General features: G+C 34.4%; 1 protein-coding gene and 1 pseudogene across 1 annotated transcript; both read right to left on the minus strand.

Moving 5' to 3' along the window:
• Window positions 1-6,343: 6,343 nt before the first annotated feature.
• LOC120209762 lies at window positions 6,344-9,806 on the minus strand (annotated as a pseudogene).
• A 5,677-nt stretch (window positions 9,807-15,483) lies between these two features.
• On the minus strand, window positions 15,484-19,909 carry LOC120209778 (E3 ubiquitin-protein ligase DA2L-like). Its single transcript, XM_039208694.1, has 9 exons — window positions 19,843-19,909; window positions 18,959-19,442; window positions 18,748-18,799; window positions 18,622-18,667; window positions 18,443-18,524; window positions 18,193-18,337; window positions 18,002-18,089; window positions 16,722-16,788; window positions 15,484-16,273 (listed from the first exon to the last, which is right to left on the minus strand). Exons 2-9 carry the CDS (start codon window positions 19,148-19,150, stop codon window positions 15,680-15,682), a joined length of 1,266 nt encoding a protein of 421 aa, XP_039064625.1. The 5' UTR covers window positions 19,151-19,442; window positions 19,843-19,909; the 3' UTR covers window positions 15,484-15,679.
• Between the last annotated feature and the right edge of the window lie 2,262 nt (window positions 19,910-22,171).

Genomic DNA, 22,171 nt, shown 5'->3' on the forward strand with positions numbered 1-22,171 from the left:
CAAAGTTATACGTCGATTCAAACATGAGAGAGTTGATGGGTACATGAGGATACATCAACTCTGGCATGTATGCTGGAATAGAAGAATCATCATACAGTTGTGTTTCTTTCACTTTATGTTGTTGAGATTAGCTCCCACTTCCACTCGGTATAAATTTATCGGTTGTACCAAAATTTTTCTTATAGTTTTTAAATTGTTTCCTTTTTCCCAACATCATCAGGTACGACTTTTCATGATCCCAATAATACCAAAGGTAAGCCGAAGTCTCAAAATTAAATTCATCATCTTTCATTGGATCAAGAGGCAGCAAATATGAAGTTCTATTGTTTCAAGCCTTAACGTAGTCTGCATGCTTCGCAACACAATTCATGTTGCGTTTCCCCGTCCATATAATCTGTGCAAGGGGTAATGATCCCATGGAATGGGCGAAATAGGTTAGTGGCACCCAAACTACCTCAACACTCGATCCGCAAACAATATCTCAACAAAAGCAAAATGAATCAATGGTGTAGCATCACCCCAATTTTGACAACCCTCCAAAAGCTCTGGCGGCACACACGCTAAAACTTTTGGCTCCATGTACGACCTCTAATTAAACTATAAAATTAACATTTATAAAAATTAATTAGACGCGAAATTATAAAATTATAAATAAATAAATATTATTTTATATTTATATTATAAAATTAGGCATCAAAAAATTAGTTCATTAGGCAAACTTATAAAATTATAAATAAATAAAAATAAATGACTTAATTTAATTTAATTACATATTATTATTATTATTATTATTATTATATTGTATTATATATTATAAAATATACATTCTTTTTGCTATAAATGTTGATCTTCAATCGAAACTCTTTGACATTATTATGCACTAGATCCGTCGTTTCTATTTTATGACTCCACCTGTAAATCAAAAAAAATATTTATTACTTCTTTTTTAATCACAATAAATAAATTCTAATTAACAATTTAAATTAAAGTATAGAAAATAAATATTATCTTCCGACAAGAGGAAAGTAAATCGTTGTTCGACTAATCATTGTTAAGAATAGAATTTTGTGCCAAGCCCAAGATTATAGCAACATCAAACATCCACCGATTTCTGTTGTATTAATATTATTGACGATTACTGACGCCTTGCACATCTCACGGTACAAGAACGCCAATATCGCAGATCCCCAACTGTACTGATGTGTATCCTCAAAATTTCTCAAAAACGGGAGATATTGTATGTGAACCACATTACCAGATTTATCCGGCATCAAAACTCCCCAATCAACTGCAATATATATACTCGAGTTGCATATACGATTTCTTCTTGGGTACTATTTTCTTGGAGTTTAAATTGATTCTCCAACCACGATAGCCTCAAACACCATCTTTTTAAATATGAGTTTATTATCGTCTACCCAAGAAACTCATTGCAAAGTGCTTCCACAGTGTTGTAATCATTTATCTTCACCACCGACATCCCATTTATTGGAACCCCAAGTTGGAAGGCAACATCTTCTAGGGTTATCGTGCATTCTCCGCACGGAAAATGAAATGTATTTCTGGCCTCCAACGTTCAATCAATGCACTTATAAATCACGGGACCAACTTATACTCTCGAACAAATGTAACATAATAAAATCCAACCACTTCCATGTGATCTTCAATCAAAGAGTGTGGCTTAGCGGGAATATTGATTCGATTACGGAGGACTCACTATTCGTCTTCCTATAATTATAGTATTCATGAAATTAATCAATTAATCATAAAATAAACATTAATATTTATGAAATTTAATAAACGATTATAATCTTTTATTAAATAATAATAACACCATCACTCCCAAATGGCTAGAAATATATTGAGCGTCAAGATGAAGAAGTTGATTTTGTTCTGCCATTTGAATGAATCTGTAGAAAAAAATTAATAACATTAATAATTTAATAACACATAAAGCTGCTACCGCTTTGAGAGAAATGACGCATAAAAAAAATACTACTAACTACATCTAAGTATTCAACACAAATAAGAAACACATACAAGTTACATACGAAAGCAATATCTATCCATGCATCTAATTTAAACAAATTGGTTTAGTAGATTAAATGTTGAATAATGAAAATATTATAACGAATTCAATTTAATAACAATCTACTAAGTAACTAATTTAATTTAATCTAAAAATAATCTACTAAGTAACTAATTTAATTTAAACAAGTAAAAATTCGTAAAAAAATAACAATAACAACAAAAAATGACCTAATATGCACTATATTTTTAAGTTAAATTCAAGATAGTTTATTTTTTAAACTAAATTCTATTCGAACTCAACAACATTAATTAATTAAATAATCACTTTAATAAATCGAAAAAATTAAAATTTATCGTCTATATTATTCATATTATTTTATAAATAATATAGATTTTAAAAAAGAAAACTAACTGGGTTAAATTTGTCGAATAATGTAGCAAAAACTGACTTTAACTTTCTTCTCTTCTTTTTCTTTCTTTCTCTTTTCTTTTTTTCTTCCTCTTCTTTCTTCTCTCCTTCTTTCTTTCATCTCGGTATAACCCTCCCTCACTACACCCCATATATATATATATATATATAACCCAACCCCAATGGCTCCAACCCCAACCCTCAACCTTCCCTCCCTACCTCCCAGCATTATTGCTCCATTATTACTGCCCCATGCAAGATGCATGATGCATGCAAGGTAGCCTTCACGTGGTTCATTCACGAGCATGATTCACGGGTGTAGGGGGAGTCACATGGATTTCCATGCGTCTTCGGGGGGTGGGGGAAGTCGCATGGATTTTCATGCGTCTTTCAGGTTTTTTTTTATGAATATGGAAGCAACGCATGGGGTGGAAATAGTTGCATAGGGCATGCAGGGGGCTCGCATGGATTTCCATGCGTCTTCGGGGGGAGACGCTGGGAAGGCACGGCGACTCCGGCTCTTCCGGGGGAGACGCGACGACCACAACACATCTCCGTTCAACACTGTAGCATTCACCCCATTTGAGCAAATAATATCTCAGGTGCATTATTCAAACAATTATTTTTGTCCACCACATTATTTGAAAATTTAAGCCAATGTCAGCATCATAATAGTCAACGACGAAAATTGTAGGTCAAAGGGACACATTGATTTATTTATTTTTAAGTTTGAGGATCACATTAACTGCAAAAGACCACATTAACTTTTTTGAAAAATTACAAAAAGCCTCAAGTACCCTTTTACCTAAAAATTTTGTCACACTATTAATTTAGATCATATATCAATAAAATTTGATGTTTGCATATCTTTTTGTTATATATATATATATAGGATCCTGTTTACACAATGTAAAACTCTTTTAGTTTTACATAGGCTTAGAATCGTTGAATGAGTGAAATCAGATGGTTGAGATTAAAAGTAGGAAATGTGAATATATTTACTGGAAAAAAACAAGGAGTCAATCTCAGCCATCTATTTTCACTCATCCAACTGTCCTAAATCTATGTAAAACTAAAGAGTTTTTATATTTGATTGATCTGGGTTAAGTACAATGTAATATTTTTTTCAAAGATAATTCTTAATCATTTGACATTGAATGCTCGTACCCTTGACGTTCCTGGTTGTCAAACTCGGGACATCAAGAAATAATAACAATTCATTTACTACTGAAATCGCTTGGCTCATGCATATTTTTAAAAATAAATCAAAATATTTAACTTTTAATTTCATATCGATTTAAATTTTAATTCATATCAATTACATCATTCTACTTTGTTTGCATTGACCAAATATTAATATTGTGCATAGATGTATAATCAAATTTTTTATAAAAATATTCAAAACTACAATGAAGGTTTACAAAAATAACTATAAACTAAATATATAATTAGAACCTTTTTATATAATCATTAACACAAAACCTAGCCACCTAGATCACATAAGGACCGACCAAATAAGGAAAATGTTCAAAAACCTAACCAAAAAGCTCGAACAAAAGATATATATGAAAAAAATATGATTGCATTATCAAGCAAACCACAAAAGATGATAAAACTATTGAAAGACCACCGGCAAACCGCAAATCAAAGTCGAGTGACGTGAGAAAACTATCAATGAACGCAAATCGTGTATCCAAGTCAATCTGAGGGTCCAAAGCAGTGAAGATCAACATGATAACAAATATGCGATATATAGATCAGTCGTGGTAATAAAAAATCCAACCTTGAGAGAAAAAGATAAACATAAACAATGATCAAACAACAAAAAAAGTGTCAAAAGTCAGAGAAAAAAAGTGCTATAAAAACAGAGTAAAACATGTCATAAAGATAAAGTTATTAAAACGTTAAAAAAACAAAGAAAAAACGAAGATATGATATAAGAAAATAAATGTAAAGAATACTAGTGGTGATGATTAACATTAAGATCGATGTCGCTGCTTACAACTAAAGAAGAAAAGAGAGGAAACGACTAATATTTGTAGGGTTCCAGCAAGAGAGAGTTTTAAAGTTGAATTTAAACATTTAATTATGTATAATCGACTTTTAAAGGTAGAAAATGATAGTTTTCTTAATTTTATTAATGTATAAATGCACAATATTTTGGTCAGAATATCATACCAAAATTTGTTGATCTGAAAAACGAAAATTACATCTGAAAAGAAGAACTCAGAGGCTTAATTGTTAAACACGGGACAATAGCACAAATGTCCCTTGGATTTTAGTAAATATTCCAAGACTTCGCCTTAACTAATCTAGATCGACCCGGATTTATACCTGGTTTTAGTTGGTGAGTATTCTACTGGAGATTTTCTACATATTCAAAGACTCAAACCTGAAATATTTACTTAAACAATATTAAACTACTTACCACTTAAACCAACCCCGGTTGATAAATTTGATTTTCTTTAGTAATTGATATATATCGTTTTTATGTTTCCAATATACGTGGTCGTTTTATTGTGCATATAGTATATTCTGGAACATTGTCATTTTATTTTTGGCTAAATGGCAAAATAGGTGTCAAAACTCTACTTAAAATTAAATTTTGATATCTATTTTTTTTTGTTAAATATAGGTGCCTAACATTTTCTCCATTACACTTTTAGGTGTTTAACGTAAAAAATCGTTAAGTGTCACGTGTTACGTTTAGATTTTTAAAAAATTTAAAAAATATATAAATGTGACACGTGTTACTTAACTTTTTTTTAATGATAGACGTCTAAAAGTGTAACAGGAAAAACGTTATGCACCTATTTTTAATAAAAAAAAACTTTAGGCATCAAATGTTAACTTTAAGTATAATTTTGACAGTTATTTTTACAATAACCTTTTATTTTTAAGGTTAAAAGGTTTCAGTATGATTTTTTTTTAAAAGACCTAGATATAAAGTCACCCACATGTGCATACTAGGGTGTTCAAACTTGGATCACGAAGGAAGAATAAAATTCTCGTTTAGACCCTCATCAAAGGAATCAGGGAGAGTCGATCTCGACCATAGTTAAAGGTCAACAGTCGTTTTTTGTTTGCAATGCGTGAGGAAGTTTGCATGAACCAAATTTTTCAGTAGTTAAAGGAATGACTGTTATTTCTAAAGGTTCCAAGTTCGAGCACCAATGACTACAATAAGAGTGATTGAGTGTTCAGTGTCAAATGATAGAATAAATACTACTCCGTAATTACATCAGTTTAATAAAAAAAATTAATGAGAATATTCCTAATTATATAAATTTTAAATCTAATAGGAATTTAGAGAGTAATTGAATCGTTTTCAATGCAAGTATAAAAATATTTTTTTAATAATTATAAGTGACTATAAAGTAGTATTTGTTCAATTTTTTTAATTATAAGTGAATATAATTTAGTATCACTTACGAAATCCAAAAAAAAAAGAAAAAAAAAAGAAAATACATTGAAAGTAAGCCTAAAATATTCAATTAAATGCACTCTAAAATAATCAAAATTTTGAATCACCGATACAAACTAGTACACAACCTATTTGGACATATAGAAAGTAACAAAAAAACTATAATATTAGAGTATTGATACCATTCGTTTTTACCTTAAAACCAATACATATTACATATTGATATACCGTATACGGTACTGACTACACTAGATATACGTCCACTAAAGTATTTTAGAGTTATGCTAATACGTCCCTGTACTTCAGATTAGCCGTTAACCTTTTAACTTCTATTCTAATAAGCCCTGCCCTGGCTAAAATGATTTAATTTATACCTATATAAATCCTTTCACGTATATCAACTTTCCATGAGGGCTTACTAAGTACACTTCAAAGAATTATAGATTATTCAAGTGTTAAAAAAAGTATAGGGCCTTATTTAAATAAAACAGTAAAATTCAGGGACTCTTTTAATATTTTAACCATTTTCGATTTATCCCCAATAGTGTCTTCTAAACCTGTTTCTTGCACACCAAGTATGCTTTAGGAAATTTTGTTTTAGGGGATTAGGTCACTGTATTACTTAGCTTCATGCAACAGCTCACCTCATTATCATATTGCTTTTGTACCTACAGTGATTGCCGGATCAACTTGGTTGCTTGGAACCGGCACAATGGCAATCTTCTGAGTATCGGCATTTCCACCAGAAGTGGAAACCATATTGGAGATTTTTGGTCACCCCTTGACCCCGAGGGATGACTCGTATTCATCAGCGGAGGATTCGGATACTATTGCAAAGTCTTCGTTGACAATAGATGATTCACGAGATTTTCTTCCTTTAATGGAAAAGGCATATTTGATTCGACGAGCAGATTTCTCAGCACGTTTTAGAAAACCTGTCATACATCTGATTTTGCTAGGGCTTTCAGAGCCGCTTTCCGCAGCACTCAAGCTTCCTTCATTTGAGACCTTGTCGGTTGAATGGCCCGGAAGATGGTCATCCAGGAATATCTTTTCGAGAACTTCCTTGTCATCAGGGGAACTGCTGTGGCCACTATTAGGGGATACGGATCCTGCTGAAAGGTTGATGCCCAAAGAATCATTGGACACTCCATGAAACTCTGTCTCAATGCTCCTAGCCTTTCCTTTTCTTGGTTCCCAAGTCTGCAACACTTCACTTCCGGGACGATGAACCCATATCCCGGTTTCTTTTTGTCCTCCAATGTTTATAGGCTCAAAATGATCAGGCTGGTTCACAGATTCATTTGAGCATGAACCTTTATCAGAAGCTTTAGCCGGTAAAGATTTTAATGTATCTTCCTTGTTTAACGCTTCGACATCAACTGCACCATTACTTCCCTTAGTATTATCTTCAAGCGCTGTTATAGCGATGTGCACTCTTCCCATTTTAGTATTTTGAAGAGGCAACCATATTTCATGTCTCTGGCCACCCCGATAATCACCGATATTCACCGTGCATTTACTGTAAACCGTAACAAACTAAATCAGTCCATCCCATAAGACCCGCAAATATAACAAATCCAGAAAACAGAATATAGTCCGGAGACAAACCCAAGGAAATCATCAACAAAATGGTCTTTGTCGAGAACTTCGAGTGTTAGAACATTAGCTGTGTCCCAGGAGAAGATGGGGATCATGAATTCCTCACGCCATTTTGGAGACAAAGTTTTCTTACGAGTCTTTGTCTTGAATCGATACGAGCCAACTTGCCCTTTCACATATGGATCAGCCAATCCTGAAAATTTACATCTGATTCCATTCATCGACCATCAAATCAGATACTACAAAAGGGAAAAATTAGATACCAAATTTACGGCTAACCATTCAAGTCCGAAGGTTTCATATCCGCTGCTTCGATAACTTCTACCTTGACCTGAGCTGGAGGTTGCTTCTCATGCACGGAAAACCATTTTCCTGGAGTACATAAACAGTAACACGTATTTGGCTCGGCTGAAGCAAACTTGTTAAACCGGTTGTGACCTCGGAAACGGATTATAGTAAAAAAACCAAAGTGCAATGCAAAAAGGGTAAAAGTACTTGTATACAAATACCTGGCTGGGATGTGGAAAACTTCTCAAAGTCAACAACCAACATATTTGGCTGCAAAACAAACGAACATTTCAAGCTAATTGCATTTGGAAATGCAATTGGTTTGCACAAGAGAACAATTGAAAACATGATCTGTGCACAAAGTGAAGGACTGACCTCAACAAGTGTCTCCTCAAATGCAAGTGAGAGAAGCTTATCCTACACAAGTAAAAGGGGGATTACACAAGAAGATTGGGAGAAAAAGAAGAGATGAAAACAATAAAGATAAAGATTTATCAGAAAGAAAAAGATTATTACAAGCCATTTGTCAATCCCCGGAACTTCTGTAACATCGAGTCCATGTGTAAAGATAGGTTTCACAGTCATCTGGAAATATGGAGGCTCAACAAAGCATAATCGCAAACGGCTGAGGAAAGGCCACTGCCGAACAAACTTCATACCAATCAAAACCTGCAAGACCGGAAAACATGGTAAGGAATGGAGCCATAGACACGAAATACACATTTGCAAAAATTGGACAACTAAGTAATGCCATATCTTGAATATTAAGGCAGTGAAAGTGCAACATTTGTGTGCAGATCCGAAAGAAGTCCTACAATCCTTAAACCATGTTAGTTTATGTTACTCTTTGTGCATCACATTCCCATTGTTTTATCAGTACCTTTGCTTCAATATGCATGCGTGTGATATTCAACTTTGCCCACATTCCGAATCCCAATCTTTTCCTCAGTTTCACAGCAAGAACTGCACTCATGTCTTCTGCTGTGAGGAAATTCAATCCCAATTCCAGTACCTGCATGCATTTACATTGTAATTTCCACCACCGTAAAAAATTGAAAACTGGAAATTATAGAACGTACCAAGTCGTCGTCATCCGACCATTGATGAAGAACCCTCATCTCTGTAATCAAAGGTGCATTTCTTCCTAAATATAACTGCTGAACAACAACTTTCTTCTGCAAGTACAACAGTTATTATAATCAAAAACTCACAAAGTCGATCGGAAAACGATCGTCCATCAGTCATTGCAAGTATCATTCACGAGCAATACATGCAAATGATTGAGATTGTTAATTACTAAGAAAGCAAAATTCATACAGCAGTCCATGGTTTGTACTTTTCCAAGAACCAGGGTATGATCGGAAGCAGAATCTTTTGTGATGCAATCTGTTCCATACAAATCGGCCATATCTTTTCGGAAGCATGGTTTAACCAATGAACCGACTCCGATTCCAAGAGCACCTAAACTCAAAGATAAGATCAACAAAGCATTAAAGGGACAGACATTACAATATCAAAATCAAGAATCCAAAACTTGGGCCTAACACCATATACATCTAAAAGAGAATTAAAGAAACATAAAGTTGCAAATGAGATTTCCTCTCATCGTCTTCTCCAGAAAATATATAAACCTTTTCTCAATATCCAAAAGACAATAAATTAATCATTTGAGCCAATATAAAGAAACAAAATCCCCATCAAAATATAGAAAATTAAAAGGAAGAGAAATTGAGAATTACCCTTCTCCTACAGGAATGTTTTCTTTCATCATGCTCCAACCTCTTCGTCAATCTCATTACATACCTTTCATGAACCTTTAATCAACAAAGAAATGAACCCATCAATGAATAAATAAACAATAAAAAATCAAAATTGATATGTGAAAAGCACAAAAGGATTTTTTTTCTTCTTCAAAGAATTAGATGAATAAATTACCGAGTAGATATAAAAGAGAGACGCAAAATAAGCAGCGGCATTGCAAAGATTGAAGCAAGAGAGTAGCCAAAGCACCATGAAAACCAACCCAATATGATGCATTATTGAAACCTCCATGAAATTGAATTCTGAAAACATCTTAAAAGGTACCAACTTGCAGTAAAGATCCTTGCTTTTCACTCACTTTCAATAACCCAAATAAAAAACAAAACTTTCGTAGGAATTTCAATGGAAAAGAAACAACTAAGAAGGATTGTGAATGAAATCACTTGGATTCGAGGGTTGTGTTTGTCTGAATTTAAGGCATCATATGAAACAGTTATTAAAGTAGCAGTTTTCCATTTTATGCTGCAAGAAACATGGGACCGGTAAATATTTTGCCTCAATAACACTACTATTGCCATTTGGAATAAGTTCATGGCTCCGCTTAAGTGTCTCTGTTATTTACAAATTACATAAATTAATAATATTTTGATTTTTTTAAGAAATATTACAAATCTCCTCTTAAAAAGGTTATGCAAATAGTACTCTTTTTTTACCTGGGACTTGGAAAAAGAGAGAGGAGGGAAGATGAATGATGAGTGACGATATTCAATGTTAATACAAATTTAGAATAAAAAAACATAAAATTTAATAAAATAAGAGCATTTATGTCTCTTAATTGAATTAGTAATAATTGATAATATAAAATTTAATAAAATTTAGGGTAAACTATTTCAATAATTCCTTTTATTTTTTGTTTGACCAATTTTAATCACTATTTTTTAATTAAATACATTTAATCTCTAACATTATCGATTCATTAGGTTTAAGTCGGACCGTTCCTTTAACCCTTAAGAGAAGTGATACTTGACAATCAAAATTTATTTTTAAAAAATTCACGTCAACTCTTCTTCTTCTCCTCCTCCTCCTCCAGGTCAACTCTTCTTCTTCTTCTTCTTCACACTATTTCTTCTTCTTCTACATACTTGAAATCAGTAATAAAGTCGCACGATATTTACACACGAGTTTTACACGAATTTTTTAGTGAGCTTAGAAAGAATCTGAAACTCCTTTTTGTTTTGTACTTGTTTTTCTAGTGAGCTTTCATGATATGAACTTCTTTCAATGATTTCCCAAACCTTAGCCACACAGAGATTTGCCGCTCTTCCTTTCTCATGGCTCACTCGTTAGAGCAAAGTCCGGAATTGTTTCCATGGCTGAAATCCATGCCTTTAACTCCAGAGTATAGGCCTACTCTAGCAGAGTTTCAAGGTCCGATTGCATACATTTCCAAGATCGAAAAGGAGGCTTCCCAGTATGGAATATGCAAAATCATACCCCCGGTGCCAATTGCTCCTAAGAAGACAGCAATTGGGAATCTCAACCGTTCACTATTGGCTCGTGACAGTGATGGATTAAAAAAATTTAAGAATTAAAGTTTAAAATTTTAATTTTTTTAAATAACGGGTATATAAATTTTTCATTATTTTTTTCTTAACACAGTAGATTAAATTTAATCATTTTTCCAAAATAATGGATCCACTTTACCCCTACCAGGGCTTTGTCATCCGCCCCTGGCTCGTGCAGCGGCTAATGCGAGCCCAGATTCGAAGCCAACACCCACATTCACTACCCGACAGCAGCAGATCGGGTTTTGCCCCAGGAAGCACCGGTCTGTTCAGAAACCCGTGTGGCAAATTGGGGAGCACTACACTTTCCAAGAATTCGAAGCGAAAGCCAAGAGTTTCGAAAGGAATTACTTGAAGAAACACAGCAAAAAGGGTACCCTTTCGGCTTTAGAACTCGAAACCCTTTTCTGGAAAGCAACTGTTGATAAACCATGGTCTAGTATGTTAACCACATGCCCGGTTCGGCTTTCGTGCCTTTGAGCTCGAAGAAGAGCAGTTGATAAACAGAGCTTTTGTGTGTCAATGGAGAGGAGTTCAATCCTCTTATCGAGTTAAGTGAACTATTAACGGTCTCTCCTCTGTTTCTTCACTAGCTACATGTGAAATACTTTGTGTTCATTTACTTTGCATATGTAAGTGGTAGTCCATATTGGATGAGTATGATTGGCTAGTTTGAGTGAAGGAGGCATTATCTTAATAAGCCATGCTCAAATTTGACTTCTTGTTGGATTATGCCAATTGAGTTTTTAAAGAGGCTTTAGTTACCAGTTTCATTATGTTTAGATGAAGGGGATTCAATCCTCTTGGTGAGTTTAGTGAACTGTTAATTATTTATCCTCTGTTTCTTTGCTTGCTACATGGGAAAAAGAAATACTTTGTGTGGCCTCTGCATATGTAAGTAGTAGCCCACATAGGATATCATTGGTGAGATTGACTAGTTTGAGCGATGGAAGAATTAAGCAATAAACACGGTGCTCAAGTTTGAATTCTTGTTGAACACAGACATGAACACCCACAAGAAGAAGAAGGAGATGTGTGAGTTTTACACGAGTTTTTTTTTTCTGATTTATTTTTTATTTTTTAAATGCCAAATCAGACTTCCGTTATTGGGTTAACGGAAGGTAACAACCGAGGGACTTAAATAAGACGGATCGACAACAAAAAAGACCAAGCACACTTAATTAAAAAATCGGTGACCAAAGTCGGTCAGACCGAAAACAAAGGGGACTATTAGCATAGTTTACCCTAAAATTTATAACACTTTCAACAATAAAACGTGATAATATAATAGAAAACTTTTTTTTATAAATTCAATTAGTATGAAAAGAAGATGCAAAAATAGGAAAGAAATTGGAACATAACTATAACAAACTGTATAAAATATAATACAAATTTGAAAATAACTGACACCAATTACGAACACAACATGAATATATGATCGAAAATAAATCAAAATTAGATTTAATGTTCCATCCATTACAACCTTGAAAAAGTGGCAAATTCCACCTCAGAATTATGTTTGTCATGTTGTTAAATATTATATTCAGCGTTACCTTACCAGTGATGACAATAAATAAGACGATGGAGACCCGTCCGGTTCCATTCATGAACGTCTCTATGGTGAAGACACAGTGAACGAAGAACAAAGAAAGCAAGAAAACTTGGAAATATACGTGTTCCATCTTTTATATGAAAAATGATAACATAGGAATATTATCAGTTCTGATTTACTTTGATGAGTATATATTGCATTTTGATTTCAACAACATTGGATTTATTTTTGATTTCTGCTCATCTTGTTCAGATGCTGAAATCTGATGACTGTTATTCACATATGCTGAAACTTGTTTCGATCAACACTGTTTCTGGAATGCTTTTCGTTGTTTGATGCTTGCTGCTTTTCTGGGCAGCAAGGTGACTTTCTACTTTGCCGAGCAAATGAGGGGGAAAATAAGTTCTCCTTTCAAATCCAACTGTAGTATCTAGTGTATGAATTAACAAAATACACTTTCTAATTTAAATTAGAGAAAATAACTTTAGTGACCGAAAATGACTTATAATCTATTATTTTAACCAATTTTTTTGGATTTGTGAAAATGACCAACAATTTTGCAACACAAGTTCCAAAATCGCAACACAAATAGTTAAATCGCAACGATAATATGTAATTCGCAACGCGAATAGGTAAATCGCAATGATAATATGTAAATCACAACGCAAATTCTCCAAATTTGTAACTCGAATTTCGCAACGCTAATTACCGATATAGGTAATTAGTATTGCGAAAACGAAATTCGAGTTGCGATTTTTCAAATTCGCAACGCGAATAGGTAAATCGCAACGATAATATGTAAATCGCAACGCGAATTCTCCAAATTCGCAACTCGAATTTCGCAACACCAATTACCGATATAGATAATAAGCGTTGCGAAAACGAAATTCCCGTTGCGATTTTGGAGAATCGCGTTGCAAAAACGAAATTCACGTTGCGATTTTCCAAATTCGCAACGCGAAAGTCAAATTCGCAATGCGAATAGTTAAATCGCAACGATAATATGTAATTCACAACGCGAATAGGTAAATCGCAACGATAATATGTAAATCACAACGCGAATTCTCCAAATTCGCAACTCGAATTTCGCAACACCAATTACCGATGTAGGTAATTAGCGTTGCGAAAACAAAATACGCGTTGCAAAAACAAAATTCGCGTTGCGATTTTCCAAATTCACAACGCGAATAGGTAAATCGCAACGATAATATGTAAATCGCAACGTGAATTCTCCAAATTCGCAACTCGAATTTCGCAACGCTAATTACCGATATAAATAATTGGTGTTGCAAAAATGAAATTCGTATTGTGATTTTGAAGAATCGAGTTGCGAAAATTGCATTACGATAGTACTGTTTACCTATATCGATAATTAGCTTTGCGAATTTGACTTCTATGTTGCGATTTACATATTATTGTTGCGATTTTGGAACCTGTGTTGCGAAATTGGTTTGCGTTGCAAATTTGTTGGTCATTTTCGCAAATCCAAAAAAATTTGGTTAAAATCATATATTATAAGGCATTTTCGGTCACTGAAGTTATTTTCTCTTTAAATTATCATCCAAAATCCTACGAGCTTCCCAAATATGATAACCCAATGTGGATAGGTCTTTCTTCGGTCGAGACATCTTGTTAACTACAAGCGTTAAGTCCGATTCGAAGACTACATGTTTCCACCGATACTCACTCATCAAAGAAAGTGAGTAGAGGCTATACTTGAGTATTATAATCGAGTGTTTATGAAATGATGTGGAAGAGAATATAACCGTCTTTGTTGAGGGAGGAGAAATATGTTAGTGTCACATGGTTTAATTATTTCATTGTATAAACTACACTTCTTAGTTGCTAGCGAAATAATTAAACCATATGACACTAACATATTTCTCATCCCTCAACAAAGAAGGTTCTATTCTCTTCCACATCATTTCATAAACACTCGATCATAATACTCAAGTATAGCCTCTCCTCACTTTCTTTGATGAGTATCGGTGGAAACATGTAGTCTTTGAATCGAACTTAACGCTTATAGTCAACAAGATGTCTTGACCGAAGGAGGACCTATCCACATTGGGTTATCATCTTTGAGAAGCTCGTAGGATTTTGGATGATAGTTTAAATTAGAAAGTGTATTTTGTTCTTTGAGTTTGTAATACTGTAACATACTTTGGCTAAGTGGGCTCTCTGTTCGGAAAATGCCTTGTATTTTAACTCGGTTTGTCTCAAGATTATCACGTCTGTTGCATCCAATAATTCTTATTTTGGTAATACAAGGTCATAGGACACTCTTTTCCCCTTATAGGTCTTGGAAGTTTTTTAACGAGGCCCATTTCCTTTCAAAAAAAAAATGTATGGCCTCTACTCTATGTAATTCACCATCTCTTTACACCTTTAATTGCCAAGACTCTATCTAAACATTTAACTTAAACATATCCAAACATATACTCCAAAGTTTCTAAGTTTATTTATGTCTTGCAAATTTCCAGCCACATTCCGGCTCAATTATTTACTCGGCTCGCACACAAGCAGGTGTAAATATTGTTTGACCAAATGGAGACTACATACAAGATAATACTTGGAAACCAATCTTTTTCCTTTTGTGCGTGTACAAAAGAAGCTGTAATATGAAAATAGAAGGGTTACCACATCTAAAGGATGGCAGCCTAAGCCAACTAGACTAAACACGAGGTTCAAGTAACCAAATGAAGCTTGTTTTCATTTGAGACATGCAATGGAAGGTAACTAATGCTACATAAAGGAACATAATATGGTTTTGTTTTGGGGGTATGGACAAGCCAACAAATGAAACTCGATCCAGCAAAGGCACGCATCTTAAGATATGGTAGAAAAACATGTTACCTTTTCAAATATCTATATATGGAATTATAGTAGTGTGAGGAAGCAAAAGGGATCGTTACTACCTTGACCTTTTAAACCAGTTGCATTGGAACTACTCGTGCATTATGTCACAGCTCCAAACTCGGCTCGTAACTGCCACCGCCAGCATCATCTGTTTGAGAAAGATGACCAATGATAGCTTGGCCATAAAACTATTTCCATGGAACACCCGAGCCACTTTTCATGGCTTTAGCTTCCGACAGAGATACAGACATAGCCAGCATCATCTGCTCCTCATAACTTTCAGGAACAATGTGTCCTAAAACATTAGGAAAGCTACCCCTTATTACATCTTGTTGTGATATTGTAGAAATATCACCAACATCATCTGTAACATCAGAGCTTGCATAGCTAGTACCCGCTTCAGCCACCTCTGATCCATGATCAACTCCCCATTCCCCCTCATCTCTTGTAGGTGTCAAATGATTATCAGCTGGCCCGTCAACCGGACTCTCTGCAGGACAGTTCTCAGCAACTTGGTCCAACCTATTACAAAACCTGCTGCTTCCGTGAAACATATTGAATGCTGGCACATTTCCTTTCTGGTCGAGAGAAAATGCCCCGCCCATCGGCTGACACTCACCAAGGGCAGCTATTGCACAAGTAAAACCACCAGAAGGAGACGATGATGATGATGAACTGGCCACTGTGGCCATCGCTGGTGGAATATAGCAATCTCTGGATACATATTGTACTGAAGCAGCAGCAGCATCTCCATTGTTAGAATTTCTATGTCTTCTGTTATCCTTTATCAATCAAGATATCAACAGTCATATGGACCGAATTTAAGAAAATAAAATCAATTAAAGTTTATATGAAATATATTAGGTAAAGTTTAGTAGACTACATAAACAAGAAGATGAAAATATGGAAAAGCCTCTTGAATAATATGTTGATCCGACTCTTCATTTTTATTTAAGTATTCGCATATGACACTACTGTCAAACACGAAATATGTGGATATGACCTCAAGGATCCTCCAAATACATGGAAAAAGATAGAAAACCTTACCATACTCGTGTCCAGCACATACTCATATCAGATGCACACACTCAAGTCCAAGTAACATACTTGAACAGTTAAAGGAAGTTTTCAACGAAAAATAATACCAAAATTGACCACACTTTGTTATAATTGACAGTAAGAGTTTTCTTACAGATGCGAAATTCTCAAATTCTACAATCAGTTTCATACCTGAATTGACAGCCAAATTGCTTTCATGACCATTACTTCCTCAAGATCTATGTCAAACTCATCATCCCTGCAATTTAATCATTTGATACTAGATAGTGAAGCAGAATTCAATCTGATCATTTCTGAACATAAGATCAACAGTGTACAACCTTGAGTACTTGTGTAGTGGAAAAGAAAATATATGTCTCAACCATTCCATTCAAAAACATATAAAATAGAAAGTTCACCACAATGAAATGCACCCAACACTATATCCTCTCTTTGGCATAACTCTTCCACAGAAAACAAGATTGTAATTAACAAACTACAAATGGTTGGCATATTTTTCCTACACTTAAGGAAGTCTTTCATGCATCAGCAGACCAGTCTCCATTCATTCTCATCCAAAACGAAAAGAAATTGAGGTCCATGGCTCTGTACTGTAGTTATTTTGGTAGATCTGTAACCAGCCAAGGACTGCATCTATTCTGCACCAGGCTCAGATCCTTGGATGAACTATTTGTGCCAACCATCTAAGATTGATAAGCAGTTTTTGCCCCAAAAGGAAAAGGCACAACAAAAATAAACATATATATGCATGTAATTATGATAGACCCTCGGTAACTTTCGTAAATTTAAGGCTTCTTTCTAGTTTTCATCTATATCTTCTTTGAACTTCCGATAACGAAATATCTTTCATTAACTCACATGCTCTTATTAAAGAAATTGTAGGTCTATCCTTACATGTTGAAACCACATTTAATCTGTTTCACTCATTCTATCCCCAATGAGTGTAACCCTCAACCCTTTAAATATTCATCCAAACTCTCAATCTCTCCTTGTGTGCTATGCATCTAATGAAATAATTTGATCTTGAAAACAGTTGTGAATGGTGAAACATTTGTCATCAGACATTTAAGAACTAACTTTGATGCTGATCTGGCAACTACCAACAGTCATTACAAAACAACTTCCAACAAAAATTCATTTTCAAATCCACTTTCACATTAAACCCATCAGATTCAGTCCCTTTACCATCCATCTTGAACTAGAGAAAAAATATCAGTCACAGCTGTGGATGGAGGACCATCTGTGAGAAACTCTTCTGAACAAATCAATCATAAACCAACTAGAAATGAAAATACTAAGACCAATATTATGACATGAGTTCCAAGATTTGAATAGAAAAATTAACACGGACATGAACTAGCAACCAAGTGTATGCACTAATTTTTCTCATAAGATATTAATATGAACTGTAAATAATATAGAGGATGAAAAGATAAATAAGCACTGCCTACCTGTTTGTCCTGGTATGTGGTGGTTGTTGAGTCATTGAGGCAACCTGCAATTCTTGTGAAGAAACCATTTCCTCCTCAGAGGATCGAGCTGCAAATAACAAAGGGAAAGTATGGGATACATTGAAGATAGAACAATGTCAAAGCAAATGAAGAGTCAATATATAAGATAAAATATCACAATATATTGATACCTTCAACTGAATTGTATTGAAATTCCCCCAGTACAAAATTGGTGCTTGAAGAACTCAATTCTTGTCTTTTCTGCATTCTCTCTTCATCATCCTGAAGTTCCTGCTGCCTCATTCTAATTTTTGCCTCTATAACTCGTTGCTCTTCCTGCAAATTTTAAATAGAAGAAAAGGATATATAATTCATTTTTTATCTAGTGAAAATCATAGGATTTAAAACCTCCATTGTTTTGGAAAGAGACTGTGAACTTACAATTTGCTCGATCCCTTTTTCCTCCTTTGTTTTCTCACCTTGGTACTCAACAGCATAGTTTGAGGTTTTGCAGAAGGGGCACCTCAAAATGTCAAGGAATACAAACATTGGAATAAACGTACATAGAAACTAATCAAATTGAAAAGCTCTACAGTCAATTTCATCAATGGGAAGGATACTGGGTAGGATGGCTTGAATTTGGATTCGTCATTTGTAGAAAACACTCTGGTGCAAATAAAATCCGTCAAAATTTCATGCAACTAGCAATATCAATAAATATTAGTTGGAAAATTCAGATATTTTACCTGTGCATATACTTTTCATGCAACATCTCGATCTGTTGAGACTCAGGTAATACTAAAATAAAATGGGGGGAAATCATATTGAGGTAATCAAAAGGTATTACATTCAACCACAACTAAATTTAAAAGATGACTAATGTAATGTTTAACAAAGAATCAGTAAACAAGAAGAGAGTTTTAACATAAGAAGATACAAAACAGAATAAATACAAACCAAAAAGCAAATTGGGCATTCTTCGAGATCATAACAGCACTCTTCATTGCCAGGATAACATGGAGCGAGCTTTGAATCAAGTATCATCTTTCTCAGCTTCTTGGCATCCACATCTTTATGAACATATAACCCTTGGGGGCGTGTATACCTCTCATCCACCACTTGCTTTCTCCTTCCCAATTTATTACCCATAAAAATTATCTCAAATATGTTCCAAAAGATAATTTATTTCCCTCTCTTTCTCCTTCTACTTACAATTTGCTTGTTATTCTAATTCTACAAAATCGAAACCAACCAAAATAGCTAGACATTTGGTTTTGATTGTTTGGCTTACACAAAATAACAAACACATCTGAAACTCACGTACCATCTAAAACCCTAATTCAAAGTTTTACAACGCAAAAGTCAATTGCACACAGGAAAAAAATTAATTATAATCGAGGTCGACAATGGTTCAGTTTATGAAATCATGCCCCAATGCATCCTGCAAATGCAACAAATAAAAAGAGCTCAAAATTGAACGTAGAGATCCGAATTAATAGTTAAAAAATGCTTCCGAATTCCAAAATGTGAACTTACTAACCAAATATTCATATAAAACCCCTAAGTTTTGGATTATTATGAGAAATGAAGTTACCAAGTCCCATTTTCCACAGTGCATTCAGTTCAAAAACATTTCGATGCATATAATTCAAGTATTCAACCCAAAAAACAGTTAACACTAAAACTGAGAAGGCAAAGTAAAATCATTTTCGGAAAAAATAGATTAATTTAAATTCTGAAAGAAAAAACACGAAGTTAATCCCAGAAAAAGAAAAGATCGAACGAAAGGAAGAAAAAAATTTAGTGAATAAAAGTAATTTGAAAGGTTAAAAGAAAATTACCTTGAAATTTAATATCTTGAAAGGGATTCGACGAAGTGAAATTGCTAAATTGGAGAGGTGATAAAGGGGGATTATAAAATCAGAACTTCTCTTAGAAAAGAAAAATCAATTTTATTTATTTATCATTTTCTTTCTTCATACATTATACACGTCCTTTTTTTCATTTTTTAACGGGATAAACTGTACAAATAGTCCCTTTTATTTTTGACATGATGGATTTTGATCACCGATTTAAAAATTAAATGTGTTTGGTCTCTCATATTATCTATCTATTTGATTTTACTCACTCAGTCATCTTTGAACTTTCCTTTGTAGACACTGCAAAAACCGCCACCTAGTTTCTCCACGAATGAGTTGGTTATTTTCTGGATATAAAAACATTTGTATATCTTTGGAGCTAATGATCTATATTTGTTTATGTAAGTCTCGACGTTCGGAGATTTTATCATTTCATTTTGATCATTCGGGACATTAGTTTCATACTTTTGTATCCAAGGACGAGGTAAACAAATATCACTCCTTTAGTGGTGGTGTTGAAGATGAGGACGTTAGGTAGGTTTTTAAGGTTGTTAGGTAAGTTGCGAAGTTGTTAAAAAGATACGTGTTAGCTGTGTAAGATGCAAACCTTTGCACGGAGAATGATGATGGAGAGACGAGTAAACAAATCAACCACATTTATATACAAAATTACAAATTCAACACTCTCACTCTGTACGTATCTCTATCTCCAGCCCAAACCTATTTCTATTTTCCAAAGGTCATTTTAGTCGGGGCAAAAAATGGGTTGCGAAAGCTCAAAAGCTGATAAAAATAAAGCCTTGCGTCTATGTAAAGAAAGAAGTAGATTCATAAAGCAAGCTATTGATTCGAGGTACGCTCTAGCGGCTGCACATGTTTCTTACCTTCAATTTGTTAGAAACATCGGCCTAGCTTTAAGAAGATTTACTAAAGTTGATATTTTGATAGAGTCCTCTCAATCAACCTTAGCTACTGATGTAACACCCTGAAATAACCCCAAATCAAAAATCCTAAAATTTGAGGATTTTAACCTTAAATAATTTGAATTTGGTGACCAAATTGAAAGTTTTGTGCCAATTTCGTAAACTCTAAATAGCCTGAGGACTTATTAATTAACCTAATTTTTAAATGGAAACAACTTCTTCCCCTTTCTTTTATTACACCCGTGCGACACTTCCTTCTTTTCTTCAGTCAAACCCTAGCCGTTCACCATCCCTTTATAAACCCTAGAGCCGTTCTCTCTTCCCCGTTGTCGTGCCGATGGTCATCACCGGGTAAGGTAGTCAGTCTTCGATCAAGACTCTCGTTGAGTAGTACGAATATGAATCACTCGTGAGCTTTGGCTCGCATATTTGACACCGCCGCCTCTATGTTTAGTTGTTTATGGCGATGGAGTGACCGAGTCCTCGTCGAGGAAGGCTCAGCTAGCTTGTGTCACGGCTGGCAGCTTTGTTTGGCCGTGAAACCCCCGTCGGTTCTATTTTATTCTATTGATTTCTTTCGTGTGATGGTCGATCATCGACGATAAGGCGGACCGTGAAGTCATCGGCCTTCAAGACTGTTGCTGCTGTAGTTCCATTGCCAAAGTCCCTTTCGTTTATACCGACAGTCCTCCCTTAGTTTAACGAAAATCCTATTGTCGGTTCTCAATCAGACTGAAAATTATTTTAATCGTCATGTAAATTATTACATTAGCATGAAGCACTAACAACAATTTTAAGACCATCAAGCTTGAAGCCATTTCAAGACTTGATTGTTGCTGATAGGAAGGTTGTAAGTTGCTTGATTAATAATTAACCATTTTTTCTATTCTTTCTATTTATAGCCTACCATTATCATTATACTTTGTTTTCCTTCCCTAACCTCTTTGTAGCATATGCCTAAGACAATTTGCTTAAGTCTTGAGTAAGTTATTTTAAGAACTCTACAAGAGAGATTTGAGTGGAAAAAGCCTTTGAGAGAAGCGAGATCAATAAAGGACAAACAAAAGTCATATAAGTCCTAGAATAAAAACACGAGAGATTGAGTGTCATCTATTTTTCTTGGAGTGAAAGTTTTGAGGTTTTGCTAACTGAATTGGTAAGGTCCTTCTATACATTTTATTTTTTTCTTATTTTACTAACAGTGTCTTAAGGTTTAGAAAATTCACGTTGAGAAGTAGCATAAAAAATGCAAGTAACAATATAGGGAGATGTTGAGATTTCTAAGGTTGGAACTTGAGCCTCTCAATGAAAGGCTTGATAGAATTAAGACTTCCAGAGGCAATACTCAAGGCAACCCAAGGAGACAACCAAGGTGAGAAAAAAAGTAC

Source organism: Hibiscus syriacus, unplaced genomic scaffold, assembly GCF_006381635.1.
Source record: "Hibiscus syriacus cultivar Baekdansim isolate YM2019G1 unplaced genomic scaffold, ASM638163v2 tig00020138_pilon, whole genome shotgun sequence".
Lineage (NCBI taxonomy): Eukaryota > Viridiplantae > Streptophyta > Magnoliopsida > Malvales > Malvaceae > Hibiscus > Hibiscus syriacus.